This window comes from Dermacentor variabilis, chromosome 8 (genome assembly GCF_050947875.1).
Source record: "Dermacentor variabilis isolate Ectoservices chromosome 8, ASM5094787v1, whole genome shotgun sequence".
Taxonomy (NCBI): domain Eukaryota; kingdom Metazoa; phylum Arthropoda; class Arachnida; order Ixodida; family Ixodidae; genus Dermacentor; species Dermacentor variabilis.
In genome coordinates, this window is record NC_134575.1 from 79582851 (window position 1) to 79604244 (window position 21394).

The window sequence follows — 21394 nt, forward strand, 5'->3', positions numbered from 1 at the left end:
GAATTATGGGACAGCTATACGAAAGAAGAATAGTAATATCGGTCGTTTAAACTTGTTAAGATTCACTTACTAACTAAATTGACAAGCCTGGTGTCTCGCACGCGCAGGCAAACATGAACACAACTCACTCGATGGCCACGGGCACAACTTGCTGTCGAAACGCTGGCGTGAGAAAACACGGGAGCAGCTGCGAGGAAATAGATCTTTGTGTTGTCTATTGCGTCAGTGCGAAGTAAACGGTGAGACTACAGCGCACACGAAGTTGTCAGCCCTCTGCGCACCTAGACTATGTCTCGATTGTAGATCGCTTTAAAGATTGGGCCCACACGGAAGCGCTCAGCCGCGTCATGCACAGCCGCCACCAAGGCAGAACGCCCCCTTCCCTACCCCGGTGCCTTGCGCCTGGTGGAAGACGTCGCCCTTCACCCATTTCGCCCGCGAGATCGAGCCACAATTCTCAGCTCACAGTCGCCCGCTTTCACTAGCACACACACAATATGGCATGCGGCCAGGATGTTGTCGCACTTGGACATGATGCGCAACGTCACTACGACGTCGACGATGACTTTGACGGCTGCGGGAATGAAGTTTCCGTATAAGTGACAGCGCAATGGAAGACGTCGGCATGTGACTACAAATGCCCACCATGCATGCGGAGCCACATAAATGTCGGCTCGTTTGTGTGAAGGTTTCAGTGAAGTCAGTGTCAGTGCCCCTGAAAGTTCCTCCCCAGTGAGAATATCAGAGAAATCGAGAGACGTAAGCGGGACGCCTATTTACTGCTACACGTAAGAAATGCTTCATTTGCAATTGTGCGTGATACATGAGATTCTCAATTGATAGGTCTCATTGCGGTGACTCGCATGCCTTTCCGTGCAGAGATCTAAACGAGCGTTACAGCCTTCGCGATATAGCGAAAAATGAGTGCTCACAAATAATTTTTTTCGTAATCATGTTACGAAGTACAGGAGCATACGCTTGCTTAGCGAAAGCGCCGAATGGACCTCTGTTAATGCTTTGACACATTGCACTTAGAGATCCCATGCTCATGCTGCCGGTGATTCTCCGTGTCCGAGGATGTGTGTATGACACGACTACTTATAGGCGTTATTTTATGACTTGTTGACACCATAAATATGTGGCTGAGTCAAACTGAATAGCTGCTGCATGCACTGATTCGTGTACCCTTGTCCGGAAGTGAACCCCCGAAGTCATTCCTGAGCGTTTTCTTTTTCTGCTGGGGGAGGAGGGATATTCTGTAAGTGTGCACTGAGCGGACTCTCCATTTCAGCGCCTGCTGAATAGGCAGAACGTGACCGACGGTTGTGTTGATATGTTCCAGCTTTCTGTGCTATCCAATCAGTGGGTGCTGAAATGGACAGTACACTTAGTAGGAACTTGAAAAGTATCACCCTCCCCCCACACCCACGTTCGGTTCTGTGCTAGACCTCGCCGTGCAATTAACTATTCAGACAGCTCAAGTTACCCACCCGTGTGTAGTGGACTTCAACCAAGCTGGCCGTAACATGCCTATGCGATCAAGTTATGATCGAAACATAAGGTTAGCAATGTTCGTCGCCAAAGTGCGCAAGAACATGAAAAACATACTGACGAACGTTTTTCTGAGGTGTGCTATAAGTTCGGTGAAACCTTATAGCCAAATCCAAGACACGTCAACGCTAAAATATGTTCTGCCGCTCGCATTATACGTGGAACTCGCTAAATAACTAAGTGCAAAGGTAGGCCAAGCAGCCAACAACCGTGTCTCCTCTCATTTCACGTTTGAAGGCAACGTGATTGTATATTTACATCCTATCGTCGCAGGCGATTGTAGGAAGCAAAACAATTACGAGCTTTAGATAGACACCAATTTAGTCAAAGCCCTTTGTCCTTAAGGAAGAACATGAAGTCATGCTACTTTATTTTTATACAGTTACGTGTAGCTGATGCCCAATGCTATTTACAATTTATTTGCAGGGAAGCCAACGGAAGCGTAAATGGGCACAAACAGGCACACACGTCGTCTTCCTCCTCCTCAGTGCAGCCACACTGTGGTGGCTGTTCCGTATCATCACACCTGGCAGTAGAAGCACCGTCGCAGTGCTTAATCTACGCATCCGCGGTGAAAGGTGCGTGGTATAGCTTTAGTCTTGTCACGTGAACGATGTCACGTGCAGCTGATGGTGACGCTGAGAGGTCGGCGGGGATGATTTCATATGTGACATTGGTCACTTGTCGCACCACACGCTATGGGCCAGTGTAGCACGACAGCAGCTTTTCTGAAAGGCCCACACTTCGAATGGGTGACCAGAGAAGCACTATAGAACCTCGAGAAAAGTGCACGTCGCCATGGTGGCATTCATAGAGGCGTCTTTGATGCTCCTGTGAGGCCTCGAGACAGGTGCGGATGAGCTGGCGCGCGTGCTCGGCGTGTGCGGTCGCGTCGCGGGCGTATTCAGTGGCTGAACGTGCGTGAAGTGTCTAAGCGCAACGCGGGTTCTCGGCCATATAGCAGATAAAATGATGAATAGCCGCCGGTGTCGTGACGCGATGAATTATATGCGAACGTCACATATGGTAAGTGAAGATCCAGTCGTGGTGGTCGGTCGCAATGTACTTCGAAAGCGTGTCGGTGATGGTACGGTTGAGGCACTCAGTGAGGCCGTTGGTCTGTGCGTGGTAGGAGGTGCTGAATTTATGCTTTGTCCAGCAGGAGCGGAGGATGTCCTCGACGACTGCCGAGAGAAAGCTGCGGCTATGTTCAGTGAGTAATTGGCACGGAGCACTGTGCACTAAAATGATGTCATAGAGAAGAAAGTCAGCAACGTCAGTAGTACAACTTGTCGGGAGAGCTCTGGTGATTGCATAGCGCGTAGCGTAATGAGTAGCGACGGCGACCCATTTATTTCCGGAGCCCGAGAGAGGAAATGGTCCAATCAGGTCTAGACCAACACGGAAAAACCGTTCGGGTAGGTTGTCGATCGGCTGGAGACATCTAGCTGGAAGTGTGAAGGGCGTCTTCCGACGCTGGCAAGGCTCACAAACGGCAACGTAGCGCCGCATGGAGCGGGCACGACCTGGCCAAAAGAATCGATGGCGTACACTGTCGTATGTGCGCGAGACACCCAAGCGTCCAGCCAAGGGAGCGTCGTGGAGTTGGTGGAGGACACTCGAACGCCAGTGTGATGTAATGACCAGCAGAAGGTTAACGGCGTGTGGATCGCAATTGCGGCGGTATAATGTCCCCTCTTTGAGGAGAAACAACCGGAGAGAGGCGTCGGCAGGCGTTTACTCCAGACGGCCCATGCGGGCTCGTAATGAAGGATCACGGCGTTCCTCGTTGCCGACTTGAAGGAACTGGGCAACAGAGAAAACGCAAGTGATGGCGTCCGCATCAGCCGGTTCGTCGACAGTGCAGTGGGACAAACAATCGGCATTCTGGTGCAAGCGTACGGTCTTATTTACCATGGAGAATATATATTCTTGCAGGCGTAACGCCCAGCGGGCGAATTGTCCTGTGGGGTCCTTGAGCGAGGATAGCCAGCAGACAGCGTGGTCATAAGTGATGAGACAGAATGGGCGTCCGTACAAGTATGGACGAAACTTCGCAACAGCCCGCGTAGGAGCGAGGCACTCGCGCTCTCTGACTGAATAATTGCGCTCGTCGGGTGATAGCAATCGGCTGGCATAGGCTATAATGCGATCATGTCCACGCTGGCGTTGTATTAACACTGCTCCTATGCCGTGACCACTCGCATCAGTTCGAGCTTCCGTTGAGGCTGACGGGTCAAAGTGGACCCGGATTGGAGGCGTGGTAAGGAGAGTAGTGAGCCGCGAAAAAGAAGCGGCATGGTCAGGACCACAAGAAAATTGGGCGTCTTTCTTCAAGAGGTCAGTAATTGGACGTGCGATGGTCGCAAATATTTTCACGAATGTCCTTCGTAGAATTCATGGCAGGAAAGTTCGTAACGGCGCGAATTTTGTCCGGATTAGGTCGCACGCCCCTGGCATCCACGAGGTGTCCAAGGACGGTGATTTGGTGGCGAGCGAAGTGAAATTTGACGAGTTCAACTGGAGACCGGCGCGGTGGAACACGTCAAGAAAAGCTGTAAGGCGGTCTCGATGCGTGTCGAATGTGAGCGAATAAACGATCACGTCACGGCCCAGATAGTACAAACAAGTGGACCACTTGCACCCCTGAAGCAAAGAGTCCATCATACGTTCGAAGGTGGCTGGCGTGATAGAGAGACGGAAAGGCATCACTTTGAACTGATAAAGACCGTCAGGGGTAACAAATGCAGTCTTCTCCCGTTGCATGTTGTCGACGGATATCTGCCAGTAGCCGGACCGTAAGTCGATAGAAGAAAATTAGGGGGCGCCGTACAGGCAGTCCAGAGCATCATCAAGACGTGGCAAAGGGTACACGTCCTTTTTTATGATTTAGTTCAGGTGGCGATAATCTACACGAAAGCGCCACGTTCCATCATTCTTTTTGACCAGTACGACGGGAGAGGCCAAGGGACTTCAGGAAGGCTTGATAATGTCCTTTTCAAGCATCTTTTTTACTTCCTGTTGGATAATAGCTCGTTCCGACGCAGAAACACGCTATGGATGTCGATGAATAGGGTTCCCATCGCCAGTATTTATGCGATGGGTCACCACGGACGTTTGTCAAAGTAAAAAAAAACTCGCGATAGCCTTCAAGAACGCGGCAAAGGGCTTCAGCTTGAGCAAGTGTAAGGCCAGAGGAAACCCTTTTCTCAATGTCGACGTCAATATCATGCGATGACGTCACGTTATGGGCTGAGCTGTAATGATCTTTCAGTGAATCGCTCGACCTCATCATCTTGCAAAGCGCTAATTAAAGCCAATGAGATCCCCTGAGGCACAACTAGCGTGGTTAGCGCGAAATTGCCATGGGGAAGGCAGGTGCGGTTGCCAGTAATCGTCAGCAGGGTATGCGGCACAGTAACATCATCCGTAAGTATATAACGGCCGTTATTGGTGTGATCACGTAAGTGCCATCAGGTACAACTGATGAGGACAACAAGTCGACGTGTGCCACAGAGGGAGGCGGTAGGCGAATAAAAGCCATGCAGCTCAAATGTCTTGGAGGCGGGTCCACAGGGCCGGCAAGAAGAGGCAAGTCAAGGCGACGTGAGCCGGCCACACAGTCAACGAGGGCAGAATGATTGGCAAGGAAATCCGGACCGAGAATGAGTTCGTGAGGGCAATGCTCGATTACGGTGAAGAGAATGACGCTTTGTGTCTCAGCAATGGTGAGTCGGGCAGAGTAAATGCCAACAATAGCGATAGTCCTTCCGTCGGCGACTTGTACAACTCGGTTAGGGGCAGGCGTCAGAAATTTCTTGAGCCGACGGCAAAGAGAAGCACTCACAATGGACGCATGTGCCCCGGTGTCAATCCACGCGCACACACGAACATTGTCGATGAGAACGTCCAAAACATTCTTGTCCATGGGTAAGGTGAAGGGAGGATTTCGCGCCAATGTCGTCATTGCAGCTTAACCTTCAGAAGCTGCAATGTCTAGTTTCCCGGTGGGGGTGCGGCGAGCAGGTCGGAGAAGGAGCACAGCGTGACGGGGGCGAAGGAGATCGACGGCGGAAGGGAGAAGGTGAGTGGGAGTAGCGGTGTCATGTCAAAGGTGTCGCAGGGTGATGGGGCGGGCATAGAAGGAGCGAAGGAAAGGGACGCGCTAGAGGGGCGAGGGTGGTAATCAGGAGAATAGCGTATTGGAGAAGTCCAGCGGCTGCGGCAGTGGCGAGTGACATGTCCAATGCGTCGGCAGCTAAAACAGATCGGCTTGTTGTCCATGGTTCGCCATTCCAAGGTTTTGCGCTCTCCGTAAGAGGAGTAAGAAGAACCCGGTCGGGACGTGCGTGGAGAAAGAGGTTCCGAGCATGCGGAAAGAATGGAATACAGGCCGACGTTGGATAAGTGTTGAAGACGGCGGCCTGGATCAAGGATATTGTCCCCAGAGAATGATGAGGTGAGGGGAATGAGGGGGTCGCCGGTTGTGCTGCTTCGGCCTCACGAGGAATGATGCGGGTCAAGTTATCACATCGCGACGGCTGAGAAAGAGGTCGTCACAGGAGGACGTAGCAGCTGTGTTGGGAAGTCGCGTGATGTGCTGGGATACCCGGCGGCTTTTAGCATGCTCGAGACGGCGGCACTTCTTTAGGATCGTAAGGATGCTGGTGACGTTCTTAAACACCAGTAGATTGAAGGCGTCGTCAGCAATGCCTTTGACGACGTTGTTCACCTTATCGTCCTCGGACGTGTTCGGGCCAGCCTTGGCACATAAGGGCCAAGACGTCGAGAATGTACGGCACGTAGGACTTGGTCGACATATTTACACGTGTGGGAAGGACTTTCTTGGCGTTGACTTGGCGACCAAACGCATTGCCAAAAAGGTCACGGAGCTTCTTCTTGAAGAGATCATAGTTCGAAATCTCCTCTTCGTGAGTCTGGAACCGTGCCAGTGGACCTCCGTCAAGGTAGAAAAGAACGTTGGCAAGCACAATAGTCGGATCCCACCTGTGACTGGTGCTGACACGTTCGTACAAGCGGAGCCAGTCGTCAACATCAGGACTGCCGACTCCGAAGAAAACACCAGGATCCCGAGGGGGGAAACGGCAATGTAGGTCGGAGCTGCAGGCGTAGACGCTTGCGTAGATAAGTGCCGCCAGCAGGAGCCGAAGTTCCACTGTGACCGTTGTGACCGCTGCGAAGCTCCATGACGGGTACGGAGACGTCTCCACCAAATTAATTTACGTGTAGCTGATGCCCAATGCTATTTACAATTTTTTACAGAGGAGCCAACGGAGGCCAGAAATGGCGGCGCTATATCAAACGGGCACACAGTTTGTCTTCCTCCTCTTCAGTTCAGCCACACTGTGGCGGCTGTTCCGTATCAATACATTGCAGAAGGTAGTCACCTTGTTTGGAATGAAGCGAGCATAGAATCATTGATCCCTTTATAGGCTTACACATTGGTAGTATAAGCCTCCATTTTCCACCACACACTGGTATTTGGGATGCGATAGAGGGACGCCTACCAGCTTTTCTATCTTGTTGATATCCAGAATGCAATGCAACAATGCTCACGTGATGAAGTTTTGATGCGTTCTTTTGACTACAGCTCCGAAAGTGGTCTTAACATGCGACCCATCTGCGCAGCAGACGCACTGGGTTCGTTATTTCTTCGCATGGATCGTGGATAGAAAGCTTAGGATTGCGGCCGCAGTGTCACTTTCATGTCGTAAAGAAATAAAGGACTCAAGAGATTTGTAGGACGGAATGTGTTGCAGGCGTAGATAAATAACCATAGACAGCAGATATAGAAGTTTTCAGGAATAGAGAAAATATAAATTAGATGTTAACGAAATGCTAGGCTAGTAAGCCTTTATACATTGCTTGAATGGCTCAAGCATGCAGGGTACGCTATTTATCGCCGCATCCCTTGGAAGCGGATTCCAATAAATCATCATCATCATCTTCATCAATACCGGGCTGCCACTTTTATCTGGGGTGTATTTAAGGTGTCCACCTAGTGGACATGCCCATTTCCTGGGCTTGTGAAGTTCTTAATGTCTGCGGGCGCCTGTCTCTCTATGACATGCGCAGTAGGTCAGGCAATTGGAACTTAAGCAGCAGACGAAATGGATGTGTCCGCAAGGTGGACACTTACATAATACTGTAAGACCTTTGTATACGCACATGTGGCTGTTAGTCAGCAACGTATAGGCGTCACCAGTTCTTCTAACCTCGCTAAGGCCAATAATATCCCAGCTGATGACTGTTAATTCCTCAAAAAATCCTGCCAAGCTAGGCTCACTCGAGAGAGTTCGTGTGTTAAGCGTCGCCAGGTTCCGTTTCCAGTGGCGGCGTGTCCGGATCCAGAGCACGTGCATTGAACAATGACATGCAGTAAACAAACATGGGAACATAGCCTGACATGGGAACAAGATTTCACGCTCGTCAGTAAGTATCTTGAGTATGTTTATTTATGTCAATTACTCGCAGGAGAGCATGATCGCATGCAAAAAAATTAGAGAGCAACCAAAATGGGTTGGAGTGCACGTGATAGGCAATACTAAATCCTGACTAGGAGCTTGCCCTGTCGCTGAATATAAAAGTGTACAGTCATCTCATTCTACCGCTGATACAAATGAGCTCGCGAACAGGTTAACACCAGGCAAGGAGTAATGGAGCGAGAAATGTTAGGGGTCACGCTAAGAGACATGAAGAGAGCGGTGTGGTCAGAAAGAAAACGGCGACAGGCGATATTCTAGCTTACATCGAGAGAAAAAATAGAGCTAGGCAGGCAATGTAACGCGTCGAGTAGATATATCCAGCAGGACATTAAAGCTTCAGAATGGGTGCCAAGGAAAGGCAAGAGCAGTCGAGGACGAGAGAAAATTAAGTGGGGTGATGAAATTAGGAAATGTGCAGATGCAAGTTGGAAAGGGCTAGGCAAGATATGAATAATTGGAGACCAGCGGGCCTTGCTCCTGCCGTGGACATAAAGAACAGGCTGCTGCTGCTACTGATGATGAAAATTTTCACATTGCATCCGCAACTCTTAGTCTGCGATAGTGCCGAGAGAATTATACTCGTACCTGAATATAGCGGAACTTTTACAGCAGAGGTGTTAGTGGTGCGATTAGAAGCACTCGAGAGCGTTGTGCACATGTTTTTCTGGGGTCTTGTTAGTGCGAAGCGATGCACGGTGTTTAAATGCAGAAGTGATGGGAAGTATTGCAGAGGTTCACATGTGTAGATGAATAAGGGCCTAAATAAAAGTGCTATACTTTCATTGTTACTCTATCTCGAGGCGTTATTATCGAACTGCAGAAAGCCTGCTCGGCGTCCTGGGCGGACGAAATGTGCCACAAACTATTCATTTCCAGAAAGTGGGGGCTGCTCAGGGTGACGTGTAGAGAAATCTGAAAATGTGGTTTGTTGTGGCCTTCGTAGATAAGTAATAAATACTCATTTTGTCAACCTTAGTTTCCTGATTGATGCGAGTGCTTCTTTTGCGCGGTGTCCTGGAATGGTACAGTGATTCGCTTTCTGGGAAAAGGGAGCCTGTTCTGGTTACGTACGATCAAAGTTCAGGAGCGAACAGTACTTCAGGTGAACACCGACTTTTCTATTAAAATACATATGCAGTAATGCTCTCGTGAGACCATGATTATTAGCACCAAATAATGATGTGGCGAAAATTCTTGTTTGTTTTTTCTCTCTTTATTTGAATGGATATCGGACACCACGGTTGCTCAATAAATTCAACTCGTTCGCTCTGAGTTACAGCGAAATTTCTTTTATGTTTGGTTTCTTGGTATCTTTATCACAGATGTTTCAAAATAGGTCGCCGTTTGTTACTCATTATGCAACGATGACAAGTAATAAAATAATGAGCATGAACAAAAACATGGAACTGAAGACACGGAAGCAACTGGAAAAGCTTTATTGGCCAGTGACTGCAGTATGCAGCCCCGTGAATAGCAGTCAGGCTACAAAAAATTGATGCCTCTGGTGAGTTATGAGCGTATCTTGCTATTAAATAGAAACAATGATTAGTAATTATATGAAACAAAGTCGCCCGTCATAATGAACATGACGTATGTTCACGCCGTTTTAAATCTTTTCCTGGATTTTATTGCTTCTGTAGTTTGACGAATACGCCTTCCTTGGGAAAAGCCGCCAATGATGTTGTAGAATAATTCGGTGGCTCCTGAAGCAAACGAAATAAAGAGAAGAACAGAAAATCGTATGAAAATTGTGCAAACCTGGAGATTTTTTGGAACACTGAGATTAGGAAATCTAGAGATTAGCTGGTTTTGTTTTGCGGCCTAAGCTGTCCTAAACAAAAGCTACAGTTTGGTCATAGTCGGCTTCGTAGTAAGTTCTTCTTGGGCATCGGGAAGTGGTGCTAGCTTTCTATTCCTTACATTAAATGTCTGATATGGCCACTAATGTGACTTGATGTTCTCGATGGTCGTGAATCACTGAAACAAATCACAAATCACCTAAAAATTTGTTGATTGCGGAAGTGGCGTCGTATGCAAAAAACCCACGTGATGCTGGCGGTTGTGCGTAGGAGAGAAAGGCAGATTTTTAAATATAAGACCGAAACAGCATAAGCACAATTTAGGTGCAAATTCTAGCTCGTATTTGGCTGCGCACTGCAAGTCTTGCAATTGTTTGAGGTCGTTTGACAAAACAATTCGTTTTGTACCGACATGAAGATAATTTGGCATGACAAATAATGGAAATGTTCTTGATGCAGAGACCTGGTGACACATGCATTTGAGTAGCTGCAGTAGCTGTACCACGGAACGCTATAATTTATCTATATGTGTGATGAGCCATGTCTGAGTGAAACGGTCTTCATTTTTGATATTTTGACGCCTGCAGTGGGCGTAATTTTGGTTTCCCTTTGAATTTGAGTTTCTGATTTTCGTTCATGTGAAGGACGTTTCTTCAGTTGTGCGACTGCGCAGCGGGTACTGCTCGTCTTTAAATACTTTTTTGTTTGAATAAACTTATATTTACGAGAAAGGACTTGTAGTGTCCATCATTCTACGTCCTTGTCTCGTATTAGATTCACTCTATGGGGGTCCCAACCAACCACTCCAAGTGTCAACCAGGCTACAACAACTAGCTGATTATTCTGCATTTCCGAACAATAATTTTCACATACACTTATTTCATGAAAGTGTTCTTGAAGCTCTTATACTGGAGGATTATAGCTTACTGCACTTTTTCAGATGTCCCGCATCGTAAGCGTTGAGATTTTGTTTATTTACAGATACGAGTGCCAAGTAGGAGCTGAATATAACACTTCCCTTACGTGGCGTTATGTACACCTTCACGGAATCACGGACTATTCTGAATCACGTCACACACGGCGAGGGCATAAGCTCACAGAGGCGCCGGTAGTAAATGGGTGACGCGTAATTGTTGAAAAAGTGCATGATAGCGTTTTCGATATTCGGCGACTAATCCTTTGGTTCATGAGATCGGATGTAGTATTCGCTGGGGACGACGTCTATGCTGTGGCTGCCGTCGATATTAGACGAAGCTTTAGATCGGGCGAACTGTTATTTCCCTATTCAAATACACATGCAACGGAAGAATAATTCTGAGGCAACCATTTCACCAATTTAAATGACGTTGCTTGCATTCGAAAGCGGAAGTTAAAAAATGAAGGGAGCACAATTTGGACTTTTGCCTCATATTTGTTAAGAATTGCTGAAAGTTTGGGGTATCAGAAAAGTAAAATCATGAAGTTAAAAAATCCGTAACTCTGTACCAATAAGAGATATGGCAGTTCTGTCAACTGAATCTGCTACAGCACTTCAAGCGGAAAAACTTGATATACTTATGAACCCGCCGTGGTTGCTCAGTGGCTATGGTGTTAGGCTGCTGAGCACGAGGTCGCGGGATCGAATCCCGGCCACGGCGGCCGCATTTCGATGGGGGCGAAATGCGAAAACACCCGTGTACTTAGATTTAGGTGCACGTTAAAGAACCCCAGGTGGTCGAAATTTCCGGAGTCCTCCACTACGGCGTGCCTCATAATCAGAAAGTGGTTTTGGCACGTAAAACCCCATAATTTATTTGATATACTTATGAAGTTACAGTTTGACATTAAGCATCAGAATGTTTACGATGGTCATACAAAGCTCTTACTCGCAAAGTTTTTGTATATTTGAAAGAGATGTATACTATATCATATCGTGTAATACTAGGTGACATTAACATAAATGCGATATCGTTTCTTTATCACTCAGTTAGTGTATTCTATTGTACACCGGTCACCGAAATCCTGTGAAATTCGGCAACTTACAAGACTTGTAGAAGATCGTTGAGGTGAAGTGAAAACTGTTTGGCTACGATCACTAGGCTGTACCGCTTTGGTTTCAGTGGAACAAAGGTCATGAACTGTAGTGCACTTGCAACCGAGCAAAAAAAGATTCCTTCGCTTTATTAGACTTAGACAGGATCTCCCGTGCTAAGCCTTCCTCCTAATAATGAAGCCCTGTTTGTTCACAGCATGCGTCACGACAAGTGATATCGCCACCCCAACGCAGCGTGTGGGACATTGGCCTCCAGCCATGGCTCTCACGCCCGCAACTGAAGGAGTGGCAAGCTGCGGGGTTTCAAGAATTTCGCTTGAAAAATGGAAACGACGGTAGCTGAGTGGTACTCACGTTTTTGTACTTGCCGCTAGGCAGTAACCTGTACCGCGTCACAAGCAGAGCAAGCGCGACCATGAACTCCACCCGGGCGAGCGCGGTTGCGATGCATGTGCGCTGTCCAATTCCGTAGGGGAAGTAGGAGAAGGGTTGTATGCGCGCCCTGTTTGCCTTGCTGAATCTGTGGCAGCGTGTATTGTAGAGAAAGAAATCCGGTAAATACACCGTAAAAAACAACCAACAAGAAAACAAAGAATTTCTATTTTTTACAGGTACTTTAGCTCAATAAAAGCCGCATTATTTCCTTTTTTTTTGTTTATGGTGAAAACATATTTTTTTCCTATTTTAACGCGATTGGCCCCCACACGCAAAGTAAGAGATTTGTCGTCGGTAACGTGAGGAAAATCAGATTTTTTGGTCTCTTTACTATCCTTATTAGCATTTGTGGGCTGGTTGTCCAGCAAGCAGGTATAGGAAGGCAGATTTAGTATGCGCAAACCAATTGGTCCTAGTTTCTGAGTAAAACGCTGTTGCAAGTCAAGGCATATTATGCTGCTCAGAGTGCAGCTATGTAATCTCGTAGAGGGGTAGTCGCTAGTGTGTTGGCGCCACGTGCATTGTCGAAGCCATCTCGTATGCTGAACGTATAGCGTGCTTGTTTGTACGTGTATCATCTGTGACAATGACGTATCAGCATTTAGCTCCATCCTGCCACGCGATAGCGGAATCCATAAGGGGAGGAAAAGCTACAAACATTGGGAAATACACAGTCTAAGTGTGCTTTTAGGTAAAAGTATGACAAGAAAAACACTTGAGATAATTTTCGTTAAACCGCAGAAAGACAACAACAAACAGAACATAGAAAGGACGCGCAAGAAAAATTGCCATCCTGTTTATACGCTCAGCCACCACATCTCGAGCAGCCTGCATCAAATATTATTGTTCCGCTCCATCGGGAAATCATGCACGAAATGCCCGAGGTCTTGCTAGAGCACAGGCAACGTCTTGCGGCTGTACCACTAAGCTACGCTGGTGTCGTTGCGCCGTCCCAACAGCTCCCGGCGGCTGCACCGCTCAGCGGCGCTACAGTCGTCACGAAGACCCATCCATTCTGTTCATGTGTGCCTTTTCGTTCTGCCGACTTCGTGACTTGACCCGGACTGTAATTCACAATGCAGTCATGTCAGCTGCCACCCGATACAACGTGTCCTGTGACATGGATGGGAGCTGCCACGGTGATCCTGTGGCATACTTCCGACAACGGGCCATTGTGCTTTGCGTGCTGCTACGCCGACCACGTCGGATGTTTTTGTAATCGTGTGCAGCCGCTTAGCGCCGCACCATACTTGACAAGCCACTTCGACTGTCCATATTACGGCTCCCCGTCAGCTATGTCGCCGACAATGCGTCCGACCGCCACTGCCCGCCGTTAACCTTCCCCTCGCTGTAGCCCACTGCCGCCGATACGGCCTCGCCCCTTAACTTGGCACGAGGAAAACTAATCGTCGCAGTCCAAGAGGCGAGGGCTGCGACAACGTCGAAATGTTCGAGTCCATCGAACGTAATCGATGGGTTTGCTTACGGTGTTCGCGCATCTGCACTCGTGGACACTGTAGGCGCCATGTCTGTTACTGCCCCTTCGGAAAGGCGCGGCACCCTTTTCTGGACTTTCCCTCCGCATAGCCAGTGCTCAGAATGTTCACCGCTTGGCGGATCGCAGTGATAGTACTGTCATTGCTGACGTTGTATGCGCGATAGAATTTATCCTCCTTTCCTCGTGCCCTCATGAGGTTATCCTCGGCGGTTACTTTCCTTTGCGCCACAATGCCATTATTGATTGCGCACGAGGCGAAATAGAGCTATCGCCACTGTTAGAACTGCCATCACCGACAATTCTTCCCCGTCGAGGAAATTGCGCAAGCCGACACCTACATTCCTGCGAGCGCCTCGACGGTCGTGCCCGTATCCTGCAGCGGAATGCCAGGCACTGTTGCGCTACTGTATCCATCTGACTGCTACCTCACTCCGAAAGGTCAGCTGCTGCCTTTTGCAACAGAGGAAATCACACAGGGCTACAGCACCACTTCCGTTTGCAACCCGTTTTCATACCCTGTGTTGCAGCTCCAAGGGGAGTGCCTTGGTACTCTAGAAGCAATGCACGTGCCCAATGACAATTACTCTGGTTGTTATAGTGCGCACAGTGCGTTGCATAGCAAAGAAAATGCATTTCCAAGAAGCCCCGTAGAATATTGCTTACAGTCAGGCGGGTTTGACACGACTTTTTGCACTTGAGTCTAGGAAGCTGTGGACTATAAACATGGACAAGTGCACAAGTAAATACAAGTACTTCCAATGGTCTGATGACACAAACAGAAGCTCAGTTAGAAAGGCGAGGGGATCTAATGGAAATGAAGATGCATAACACAAGACAAAATTATTAGACGTATAAGCAAGATGAGGCTGACATGATGCATCCATCACCTGCTGCAGTGCATTGAGACTTTTGTGTTAGCGGACACTGGAATCTAATAGAAACCTGTCACGTTAGTGCTAGTCAGCCTTCGTACGGCATGTAAATGCTGAACGAAGGCTGCAATGCCACAATGTCATTATTCATTGCGCACGCGGCGAAATAGAGCTCTCGCAGCTGTTGGAACTGCCGCTCACCGAGAATCCTTTGCCGTCGAGGAACTTGTCTAAGCCGACGCCTAAATTCCTCCGAACGCCTCGACGGTCATACCGGCGTCCTGCAGCGTAATTTGCAGGCGCTGTTGCACTACTGTCTCCATGTGATCGCTTTATCACTCTGAAAAGCCAGCTGCTCGTTTTTGCAAGAGAGGACATCACACAGGGCTACAGAGCCATTTTCGTTTGCATCCCGTTTCCATACCCTGTGTTGCAGCTACAAGGGGATTATTTTGGTACTCGAGAAGCGATCGAAAACGTACAAGTTCTAGGCGCATCGAATTAGAATTACTGCGCAAGTTCTAGTGCGCACAGTGATTTTTGCACGCGTGGCCAGTCGCCCAGTGATGTGTTCGGTTCTTCTACTGCCGATTGCCTCGCACCGGTTCAGTGGTCTCAGCTTTTGTGCCTTTTAGAACAATTTCGTTCTTCGTTCGATGTTGGGCAGTCATCGCTGGGCCGGACGCTAACTGTTACAGATCGCGTCGATACTGGCGAGCGACCGCTATGGAGGCAACATTCCTATCGTGTGTGTCCTGCAGAGCGTCATGTAATCAACGAACATGCTGACGAACATGCTTCGCCACCAGGTGATACGACCTTCCAGCAGTCCATGGGCATCGTTTGTCGTACTAATTACGAAGAGATACGGTTCTGCGCGGTTTTGTGTGGACTACCGCCGCTTGTAAAATCACTTGCAACAACGTCTACCCCCTCCCGCGCAAAGACGACGCAATTGACAGTCTACAAGGCGAAGAATTACTTTCATCTCTAGACTTACGCTCAGGTTATTGACAAGTACACACAGCAGACGCCGAGCCACCGAAGACCGCTTTTCTCGTACCCGACGGGTTATAATAATTTGACGTAATGCCTTTTGGACTTTGTAATAAGCCCGGAACGTTGGAGCGTATGATGGACACAGTTCTGCGCTGCTTGAAATGGCACGCGTGCTTGTGCTATGTTGACGACGTTGTTGTGTTTGCTGCTGACTTCTCCACAGACCTTCAACGGCACCGTTTCTTTTAACATGTTTAGCAAACGCAGGATACAACGAACATCAAGAAGTGCTGATTTGCTGCTCGGCAGCTGACAATTCTAAGTTACGCCGTCCCCAAGGATGGAATTTTCCCCGATCCAGCCAAACTTCGGGCCGTTGGCAAATTCCCAAAACCTACATTCGTGAAAGACCTGGGCAATTTCATAGGGCTCTGTTCCTACTTTGACGCTTGCTCCGAAACTTCGCCACCATCATATCACCCTTAACGAGCTGCTTGGAAGCAGCGAGCCCCTCACTTCCTGGTCGTCAGATTGTGACGAGACGGTCGGTATTCTGCACCGTTTGCTGACGTCACTTCCAAGCTTGCGTCACTACTACCGGACTTTCCCCTACAGAGGCGCACACTGAAGCCAGTGTGATGGTCTCGATGCTGTCCTCGCGCGGCGCGAACATGGGTTTTCTGAATGCGTTGTGGCTCATGCAAGTTGCACGCCTACGGAAGCCGTAAGTAACCTCACCGTGAAGGGAAAAAAATGGCGATCATTTGGGTTCTTAACTTCCGGCCATATTTGTATGGCCGCTGATTTGACGTCATCCCTGACCACTACGAACATTGTTGGCTAGCATCATTGAAGGACCCCGCACGCCGCCTCTCCAGTTGGGCACTTCACCGGAAGGACGACGATATTCGTTTACCTTATAGCCACCCGCACTCTGACGCCGTCGCCCTTTGTCGCTCTCCCTTGCTCGAAGGCAATTCCCGCTGCTCCGTATCCCAGCTTGCCGTTTCTTCCATCGACATTCGCACCATCACTTCTGAACGGCGCAAGGACCACTGGATATCCAAACTGATAGACTTGCTATCTGATCCGTTGGCACAACCAACCACTCGCGCGTTACGTCGGCAATGCCATCATTTCGCCATTCACGACTACCTACTCCACCGTCACTAATAACCTGCCGATGGCCGCGAGTGTTTCCTTGTAGTACCCCGCAGTCTGCGTTCTCGCCATTATACTCTAACACACAGTCTGCGCATTCGGGAGGATTGAAAACTTACCTGCGCATTCAACAGTGGCACTACTTGCGCGTGATGTACAGCTACGTTCCGAAGTTTGTTTGCTTGAGCCCCGATTGTAAGCGCCAAAAATCTTCACCGCGCCTCTGGCCAGCCTATCTGCAACCGCTACCTTGCCCTAGCCGGCCGTTTGGGCTCGGTGCCATCAATTTGTACGGGCCACGTCCTGTGACATTTGCTGGTAACTGCTGGGTTATCGTGGCGGTTGACCACCTCATGCGATACGCTGAAACTGCCGCCCTCCCAGTGGATACAGCGTGCGATGCTGGCTCTTTCCTGCATCGCGAATTTATACTGCACCGATTCACCATATGAGTTCCACAGCAATTGCGCACGCGTCTTCTTCTCTGAAGTTGTCGAAGCCATTCCGAAAGAGCACCATGTTATGCACCGCTTAACTACTGCTTACGATCTTCAGAACAATGGCCTCACAGAATGCTTTAACCGTACGCTTGGCGACAGGCTCACAATGTACGTAGCCACCGACCAGAGATCATCATCATCATGATCAGCCTGGTTACGCCCACTGCAGGGCAAAGGCCTCTCCCATACTTCTCCAACAACCCCGGTCATGTACTAATTGTGGCCATGTCGTCCCTGCAAACTTCTTAATCGCATCCGCCCACCTAACTTTCTGCCACCCCTGCTACGCTCCCCTTCCCTTGGAATCCAGTCCGTAACCCTTAATGAGCATCGGTTATCTTTCCTCCTCACCACAGATATTGAGATGCTATTGTGCCCCTCGCAACCTACGCCAACAATACTGCCACTCGGAGCACCACTGGCTTTTCACCCTTTTTATTAGCTAGGGCCGGCACCCGTCGCACACAATCGCCAAAATCTTACCGTACCATTCGGGCCCATCTGAATGTGCGCCTATTACTGTCACAGCCAGAGGTACCGATGAGAGCCGCGATCTCACGCTGGCCTTCACTTCTAACGACCAAGAACGCCAAAAGAGCGTTTGCGGTTGGACTGCTTCTGCGCCCATGTTCCTACCCGGAGCGCTTGTGTGGCTCTTGATCTCTTCCACTGCACCTGAGCCCTCGTCGAAACTACTTTCCAAATGTGAAGCCCCCTACCTCTCTGTTGAACGAACATATCTGTTCAACTACGTGATCCACCTTCGGACATGCGCCGTCTTAAACGAGACATTGTCAACGTCGACCGCCTCAAGGCCTACTATGACCCGCTCATAGTGACAAGCTGTTAGGTCGCCAAGTGGCTGAATGTTCGTTCCCGGGACTAGTTGTAGAGAAGGATTGGTGCGATATTCTAAGTCATCCTCTCCAGCGCTTTCTGGTGGGTCGTCCTCTTCAGTGCTCTCGCTCGTGTATGCCGCTCGTGCTGAGGGTCCGTGCCCTACGCTAAGGGTCGGCCAAAACGCCGGTTAATAATAAACGCTTTTACATCTTTAACAATTAAACTTCGGCACCCTCATGTCGCGATGACACTCCATAGTAATACGATTAGCCTTCAAGCAATGTAGCGACGCACCGTATTAGTCAACATGATCTTTGTAGTACAAAAAGTGGAAAATGAAAGATACGACAGAGACAAATGAAAGGAAAGGACACCAACGCGCCTATGTAGTTATTCTGACTTATTACTGAAGTCGCGGTGCCGAGACCTTTATTGCTTCGTCTTTATACGATGTATATACGATGTACAGTTTCTCCGGTATTGGCCCAGTTTGCTGTGGAACTGGTTTTCCATACTTGGCAATAAGGATGATGGCGTGACGACACGTTTTTGACAGCGACGCCACGCTAACGATGGAATGGCGAAGTCTGTATGATGTCAGTGGAACGGCAAAGGCCGTTTGATGACGACAGCTTGGCGACAACGAGATGACTATGCTTAAAAGACGACGGCTTAACAAGGAGATCGGGACGGCGGCATGAAGAGAATGGGAACGCGACGAATGCATGACCACAATTGCGTGATTACAACGGTTTGACGACGACTGAATGACAAGGCTGAAATGATGCTGGCTCAATCACGACGGATTACCGAAAATAGAAAGGAAATGGGTTCCTCAGAACAACTAGCACACGACAATGTAATCACGACGATGGCAAGACGACAGCGGCATTATTACGAACAGATGAAGACAGCATGATTATCATACAATTATGGAGGCAGAATGACGTCACTAGAATTACGTAGACAATATAATGACGACAGCATGACGAGAATTAGTTGACACGTCTGAATCCACGAGGATCGTCTAATGACTGCGTGATGATGCCATGACTATGGAAAGACGACGACGGTGCTAGAGTCGGATGAAGAAGTCAGAATGACCACGAAGGAACTAGGGTTTGAGAACGAACATCACGACTAGGGTTTGAGAACGAAAGCGTGGCGACAAGTGCGCGGCGATGTCGCGTTGACAACCATTGTGTGATGACGGCATGGATAGCGTTGCATGATTGCAATGGAACGATGGCAACGTTATCACGATGAAGGTATGGCAATGAATGGCGGCGATTCCAGCATCAGATGGCAAAGGTGAAATGAGGACGATGAAATAACTACGTGAGTATCATGACCGTGAGGTGATGCCTAGTGACCAAAGCTATTAGAGAACTTAAATCACTGTGTGAGCGTAAGGCGTCAGGAGTATGACCTTACGAGTCAAATGACTGAGCTGGAATGACTACGAAGAAAAGACCAAAATGGCATTATGATTACGGTAAGACAACAACTGCATGACGACTCTATGATGACGATGGCATGATGACAACGGCTTGACGAGAGTCGAATGACGAAGTTGGAATGACGGCGTTCCGACGACTACGATGGCGTCACATCCACGAGCACGTACCTACTGGCCCAAGCTGTTAGAAAATTTAGACCACTTGGTCGGCGTAGTCACCGCGACGACGACATGACGAGTCAGATGACAGCGGGAATAACGGTGATGAAATGACCACGATGGCATCGTGACGGTGATGACATACCCAGTCACCCTAGCTGGACGACGACCTGGGCTAGTGTGTTGGCGTAAGAGGCTAAATAGGTAGATAGATGGTTAGATAAATGGTTAGATAGCTGGATTGATAGATAAATAGACAGATAGACAAATAGATAGACAGGCTTGAACACCTGAAGTGGACAAAGGATGCCAATCACATAAAAGGAGAGCCATGCACATTTTCACACAACACTCGAGAATTAGGACCATTTTTTGCATGCTCATTACGAACATGCGAATACATGTGAACCGCCCGGTGTTAGCTGACGTTATAATATATCCGCTATGTTCAGCGATTCTTGAGGCAAGTCTCTTGTCTACATAGCAGAACGACAAATTATACTAGTAATTAGCTCCACATTGAAATCAGAGGCTACTATTGGGCTAGTGAATTGATTACTGAAGGGCATAATCACAATTTTCTGTTTTATTAGCATATGTACTGCCTATATTTAATGAGTAATGGCGTCGTCGAAATGCTCATGCGGTATTCTTTTGGTGTCACGACTGTAGCAAAATATTTGCTGTGGACAGTGTTGGTACAATTCTTACTGGTCATTATGAATTAGAAGACAAAGAGGACGGCGACAACGGGCGCACGCATCGCAAGAGTGGATTAGAATAAAGCTAGCACCACATGTAGGGGATGGGACAATAGACGAGAAATCCGGTTGAAGAGCGTGAAGAACATTGCTGGTTTCATTCAGAACCAAGCTTGTGGTGCACTTACACGGTGCCCCTGTCCTCTACCCCTTGCCATTTGGAAAAAATTGCCGCCTGTGACTCAACGCTACACGCATTACTGTCGAGAGTCATCCTGACACTGGTTCTGTGGAATGTTGCTGAGCCTCTTCTTCAGAAACCACTGCTGTGTCACTGTGGTTGGATGGAAGAGTCTCCTTAAGTCACAGATGGTATTGAATAGCCTGGTGAAGTGGCAAGGTTTTTAGAACAAAGTGTGGCAGAATAGCAGAGTATTCGTCTGGAGAAACGACAAGGTTCTCCAGTACATCTGTGGGAAATAGATTGTGCAGTTTGTTTGTGTCGTCTGAACCACGGTATAAGAAGAACAGGTGATGCGACGGCAGCGCGCAGCGCGTATCATAAAGGTTGCGGGAGCCGCTAGCTGGCGCATGTGACTAGGAGGCTGGTTGCTAGGCTCAAGAAAATGGAGGTTCTTCAGGAAGAGCTTGTCAAAGAAGTTGGAGAGCTCAAAAACGAGCTAAGTAGGGAGAGTGATGCACCAAAGGAAGTGGAAAAAAGACTTGAAGCAGCTGAGGAAAAGCTGAACAGGCCCGCCATTCTGAAAGAGAACGGTCGTGACAATGGAACGCAGTCCCCCGACGTGACAGCAGGGAGAGTGTCAGCAAAGTGCGTGGTATACGTGCAAGGTGGTGAGGGGTAAGCTAGCACGAGCGGCACCT

General features: G+C 48.6%; 1 protein-coding gene across 1 annotated transcript in view; it reads right to left on the reverse strand.

Annotated features, from left to right (window-relative positions):
- Positions 1 to 9480: 9480 nt before the first annotated feature.
- The window catches only part of LOC142591128 (cytochrome P450 6B4-like), a 34950-nt gene continuing 23036 nt past the window's right edge, over positions 9481 to 21394 (reverse strand). The window contains exons 5-6 of the mRNA XM_075703508.1: positions 12243 to 12408; positions 9481 to 9760 (exon numbers count right to left, since the gene is read on the reverse strand). Of these exons, the coding sequence (XP_075559623.1) occupies positions 9683 to 9760; positions 12243 to 12408 (244 nt within the window). The 3' untranslated portion in view covers positions 9481 to 9682. The remainder of the gene's footprint in view (positions 9761 to 12242; positions 12409 to 21394) is intronic.